Below are 6,123 nucleotides of genomic sequence, written 5' to 3' on the forward strand. Positions count from 1 at the left end.
AGAAGAGACTTATGACTGTGTATCTGTTAGTAGTTTCATCTGGGGAGAGACTTGTGTCTTGAATAGGAATCTTTGTTTTCTAAGGCTGGGCTTTTACTTGGATGTCAGTAAGTGGAAAAATTACAAGAGTAGAGATTAATTTTTTTAAAAAAACACGTTTCTTTCCTAAATCCTCACAAAGGCCTGTTGTGAGGGGCTTTGGCACATTCTGGTTTCAAGCGCTGGTAGTTCATGTCTGTAAAGTCACCCTACCTTTCAGGTTGTGTCTTTCTTCATTAGTGATGAGGAAAGAATGTGTAAATACTATTTTTTTTGTCATGACAAATACATGTCAGTCTTTGTCTGGATCTGGTCCACTTTGTTTTCCAGGCCCAGTTGCAATTATTGCTATAGTTATATTAGACATTGTACAAGGCAGGAAGTTAATGAAACACTGAGTTCATGAGCTCTTGATGAGGATTCTGTTGAAGTTCCTAATTAATACAAATAATAGTGGATTGATTTGCCTGGGACATGTCTAAGGCAAGCCAATTTTGCTTCTGTTCTGAAATCATAATTATGTTCTTTTTCTTCCCTGCCACATCTTTTTTTTTTTAAGTTATGCAAACAGCTGCTGGCTAAAATGTAGGACAGTGCTTGAAGAAGTGAAGGATGTTTTTAAAGTTAATAGTGGAATGTCAACTGAAACACATTAAAAACTGCTTTGCAAAGTACACTGGATTTCAATTACATAAATATAGCTCGGAATAGAAAGAAATTGGGTGATTTCACTGTTTCTTTTAAACCTTATGATGGCTTACAGTCTATGTAGCAGAGATATTACTCTTGATAATTAACTGCATCAACTGCAATGACTGTCCAAAAGTGTCCCCTTGGAACTTGACAGCACTGTCTTCTGTGGGCCTTTATTAATTTTGAACGCTTTCCTTGCTATTATGAATGAATCCAAATATTTTATGTGGGCTGTGCATTATGCCAATTATGCAGACCTTTAAGAATGGGATGGACTAAGACTTGGCTTATGCATGGCAATTATTTAGTTAGTCTTGTGAAATCTACAATAATGATGTATTTTATTTGATATACACAATATTTGTCAAGCATCTCCATATGAATACATGTATTAGAGATAAAAATGTCAGTGTTCTAATGTATTTTATAATAGTTTTCAAATATTGTTATATATAATGATTTACAGATGTTTGGACTTCTTATTCATAACGTAATATGGGATAGTTAAAAGCTTACCAAAAGAAGATTTTCCAGACTTGTTCGTGTCTTTCATGACCACTCACTAGCTAAAAATTGTGATTTCCCCCCCCGCCCCCAAAAGCAGAGCCAGGAATTTCCGTCCTTCCTTCACATCCACATTCAAGTGTTTATCCATAGGCATGTTATTACTATGACTTTACACTTGTCGCAAGCTCTCAAGAGCAGATGCTTGTACCATAGTAATATACCTAGAATCCTACCATGCCTTCCTTGCCTCTCATCCTTTCTGTTGCACAGGGTACGGTTTAGTAACTTGGAAGTGCTGTGCATCCTCCAGTTCCTGTCAATCGTTAGGCTAAAGAAAGCAGCGTGGATGTTTTTTGCAAAATGCTTTTTGACTTTTGCTGTACAACTTGTCTTTTTGTTGTCCTTGCCCTGTGGGATATGACCTTTTTTATTCTGGTTTTCATCATCAAACTTTGAGGTGCTGAAGTTCACTCTGCGTAGTGTTGGTTAGCTCAGGAATTTGTTTGTTGCCTTATGGAATGTGTATTTTGTGATCCGAACTTTTGAGAGGGCCTTTGGCAACAATCCTTACTTTTTGAATCCCCGAAGAAGATAGGCCATCTGACGGTCGTGATGTAGGAAGACTTTTTCCTGCAGTCCTTGCTTAGGACTACTTAGAAGTCTCAGCGATGCTAGAAGAAGTTTTGACTGCTTTGAATGTCATAGTTCAGTTGCGCTGCTCTGTTCAAGTGAGATTCAGCCTTTCAAACTCAGTCCGCTGGTACTTTGTTATAGCTTTCATGTTACCTCCTGTCCCTTCTTTAAACAGATAAGGTCGGCCGTGGGTTTGGAGAACACTGTGGCAGTGGGACTGCAAAGCCCTCCGAAGATCATTTCTTCTGTTCTGTTGACAGCAAGGCTGTACGCTGCAATGCCCAAAGAAAGACAAAGTAGCTTAACCTGCCATTGTGCTGGTCTTGCATCTTGCAGTTAAAATGGATCTGTCCTCGCTTCTGTTTTTCAAAGTCTTTCAGAATACAGGCTTTGAACCAAGGAAAGGATTGGGAGTCGGGGGTGACTGTAGCTGTAGTCTCAAGGTAGCTAGAAAATACGCAGACCTGAGTAAGAGATACTTAAAATCTTAATTTCTGCATGCATGAAACATCTGCACATCAACCATGAGATGCAGCATCATAAAGAAATGATAGGCCCACATGTGCCTATACTTTGTCTTAATGTACGCTGACCTTAAATTTTGCTCTTTTGTCTGTAGTAGAAAAGCTTATTTCTTCGTATGTAGTCTTTTGACACATTTTTTTTCTGCGTTTCAGAGAAACTGTTGTCACTTCTACCAGAGTACGTTGTCCCTTATACTATCCATCTTCTAGCTCATGACCCAGATTATGTCAAAGTCCAGGACATTGAACAACTCAAGGACATCAAAGAGTAAGAGTACTTTAGTGTTATTTCTAGGGTTAAAACAATCTATTCCAAGTGAAAGGTTAGTTCATTCTGGTACCCTAATACACTGCCCAGTGTGCATAACAACGGCAGTTATTTCTGTAAAATATTGTGAGAAATAGTATATGTGCTTTTTTAGTGCTCTATGATATCTTACAGAGGAACCTTCACCTTCTGCTCATCCTACCCTCATTTCTTTTTTTTTCCTAAAGAATTGGTTTCCCAGAGTTAGGCTAGTTCAAATTCATAATACTAGTAAAACCTAGAGTAAACCACTTTCTCAGATGTGCTTTTAAAAATAATTTCTTTTGCATTTTTATTCATGAGGAGTACTGCATTTCTCCTTTAGGTGCCTGTGGTTCATACTGGAGATATTGATGGCTAAAAATGAAAACAACAGTCATGCATTTATCAGAAAAATGGTAGAAAATATCAAACAAACTAAGGATGCTCAAGGACCAGATGATCCAAAAATGAATGAAGTAGGTGATACTTTTTGACGGGAAATTGCATTTAATTCTGGCCTGCTTCTGGAAATGAGTTGCTCTTTGTTTACGCACCAACTTTAAAATGTCTTTCAATAGAATTGTATGTGGGAGATGATACTTCATATACCGTAATGATTATATTTACTGTAGTTTAGATGACAGTTATTTTCCTGCACTTCAGTAGATATTGCACATTTGCAGGAGAGTTGTAATAATTTGCAGACCTTCTGTTTCTGTCTCAGTAAGATTATTAAATGCTAATATATGTAAACTATGACTTTTACTGTTTAAGTTATCCACTAAAGTGCTTTGTAATATTTAATTTTGAAAATGCAAGAGTAAGTTTAGTATAGGAAGAAAAATAAATGTCAGATGTCTCCGGTGTGTGTTGCGTAGCGAGTGTATCAAACCCTGATCTTGTTTTTGAGGTTTTTGCATCACATAATGTACAGATGTGTCACTTTTCTGCTGTTCCCACAGAGGTGAGATTTTTTTTTTAGCTTTGTCCTTGAAACGATGGCATATACTACTCTTAAGTGTAGAAAGATCCTGAAAGCTAGCTCACTTCAACTGCTGGGCCTACAGTGCTTTTGTCTTTTGCTTCTATATTTTAGTACCTGCAATACACTGTTTAAGATGCAGGCTAATGTTAAATGTTTAAGGTGATGCCTTTTAAACTGTGAGTTCTTGTACTTCTGTGCTCAAAAGATACTGTCTTTTGTCAAGATTTGTGATGAACTTCTAAAGTGTTATTTGTTTTTTTTTTTTCAAATTTGATTATTTGCAGAAACTATACACAGTCTGTGATGTAGCAATGAATATCATTATGTCAAAGAGTACAACATACAGTTTGGAATCCCCTAAAGACCCTGTACTTCCAGCCAGATATTTTACTCAACCTGACAAGGTACACCTTGGCATTTAATTTTTCTTGAGATAAGTCTGTTTAAATCTTTGTTAGTTGTAATTCAGGTTTGTTTTTCTTTTTTTAATAATTCTTGTAACTTCAGACTTTTCCCTATTATAATGTAGTTGAATATGTATGTATATGTTTTCATAAATACTCATATATGTATACGCACACTGACTTCTCCCTACCTGAGATACTGTTCACATTTAAAATCTCAAAAACATAAAGAAAATTTTTCAGTACTACCTCCAAAATGTATTTATCTTGTTCATTGATTATTGCTGTGATTTCCGCCCCCTTCCTTTCTTTACAGAATTTCAGTAACACCAAAAATTATCTTCCTCCGGAAATGAAGTCTTTTTTTACTCCTGGAAAGGTATGTATGGTATGGAGGTACTGGGGGTTTTGGTTTTGGTGCTGTGTTTGCAGTTTTCGTTTGGTTTTTTTTGGTTTCGTTTTGGTTTTTTATTTAAGGAAACTAACTTGTAGTTAATGAAACACTTCAAATTTAAGAAAACAGATTGTTTCTGCTCAGAGGGTTTATATACCAAAGGTTAGTGAACAGGTGGAGAGAAAGAGATAGGTAGAAGGGAAACCTGCTACTGTCTGTGCTGGGTTGTGGTAATAGTAGGCAAAGCCTGTTGTCTTTAAAAAGAGAGAGTCCAAAAAAACCACCCATAATATTTGACAAGTTTGCAAAATGGTTAACCTTTTTTGGAAAGGGTATGCTGTTTTTCTTGTACTCAGTGCAGAGTGAATCTTTGGTGTAAGTGTAAAATTCCCTCTGGCTATAAAAGTATAACCAGCACATCCATGGTGCATATCTCTAAAAAAGGAACAGTGAAAGCTGCTGTGATGTGCGTGTTGAACTTTTTTTTTTAGCTGTCACTAACTTGAGATATAGCTAAAATCTAATATTGAAATAGAAGATGGATCATCTTAGATAATGAGAAATGTGGGGAATGGTCTTTAATTCAACATTTTTGTACGTGGGTGTTTGGCATAAAGGTATATTCTCTTTAGGAGTAACTGAACTCTTTCAACTATTTCAAAAGTTAGTATGAGCTGGAGGTATTTGGCATGTCTGAAATATAATCCAGTTAAATGAATAACCTGGACGTCACCAGTGTCTGGAAATTTTGGCACCTATTAAAAACCTAACATTTTTAAATCTGTGCATGAAGTATCAAAATCTTCTCCACAGTATTTGATTTTTGAGATTCTCATTCATTCCCAGTTCAAACTAGCATGGCTGGCCATTAGAGCTAAGCCAGTTTAATGGCATCTTTGCCGAAAGGGCTGTCCTACTGCTCTTTCTGTTTTGCCAGTGCAGATGTTTATCTGATCCAAATGGTGAGCTGGTTCAGGCAGCTAGATCAGCAGAAAGCAAACTGCACAAAAAGTGCTGAAGTGGCTTACTGCGAGGTCAGGTAAGCACCCAGTACTACCACTGAGAAGAGGACAGAGTATAAGGGTGGAGAGAAGAATACTGGTTTTGGTGGCAGCTAGCTATTTGATTACAGCTTTGTCAGCTTCCTTCTGGTGTCTGTTGTAACCTTCATATGAAAATGTTCATTGCTTTGTCTTAAAGTTAGGATATTGATTGCAGAAAGTGAAATCTGTATTTTAAGCATAGTACATGTTAACAATATCTAAACGTGTAGCTTAAAATAAAGGAAATATATTTTTGGTTTCAGCCCAAAGCAGCCAATGTTCTTGGAGCAGTTAATAAGCCTCTTTCGTCAGCAGGCAAGCAGTCTCAATCCAAATCTTCACGAATGGAAACTGTAAGCAATGCCAGCAGCAGTTCAAATCCAAGCTCTCCAGGAAGGATCAAAGGGAGGTTGGTAGACTACAAAGGAGCTTTGATATTTTAAGTATTTGTAATGGAAACTTTGAATATTTCTATGATGTTTTCTAAGTGAGAAACAGAATTCTATTATCTTATTTTGAACTAAAGTTATAGTACCACATTAATATAACTGAAACCATGAATTTGGCTTTCTAACCCCAGAAATAAATTTGGCTTCAAAAGAAAACAAAAAA

General features: G+C 36.6%; 1 protein-coding gene across 1 annotated transcript in view; it reads left to right on the top strand.

The window, feature by feature from the left end:
- LOC104156783 (sister chromatid cohesion protein PDS5 homolog B-like) overlaps positions 1-5,954 on the top strand; it is a gene marked incomplete at its 5' end in the record, with an annotated part of 30,951 nt that extends 24,997 nt beyond the window's left edge. Inside the window, 5 exons of the mRNA XM_009709735.1 lie at positions 2,550-2,664; positions 3,029-3,161; positions 3,955-4,074; positions 4,391-4,453; positions 5,775-5,954. Coding sequence (XP_009708037.1) covers positions 2,550-2,664; positions 3,029-3,161; positions 3,955-4,074; positions 4,391-4,453; positions 5,775-5,954 — 611 coding nt within the window. The remainder of the gene's footprint in view (positions 1-2,549; positions 2,665-3,028; positions 3,162-3,954; positions 4,075-4,390; positions 4,454-5,774) is intronic.
- Between the last annotated feature and the right edge of the window lie 169 nt (positions 5,955-6,123).

Source organism: Cariama cristata, unplaced genomic scaffold, assembly GCF_000690535.1.
Source record: "Cariama cristata isolate BGI_N322 unplaced genomic scaffold, ASM69053v1 scaffold3041, whole genome shotgun sequence".
Lineage (NCBI taxonomy): Eukaryota > Metazoa > Chordata > Aves > Cariamiformes > Cariamidae > Cariama > Cariama cristata.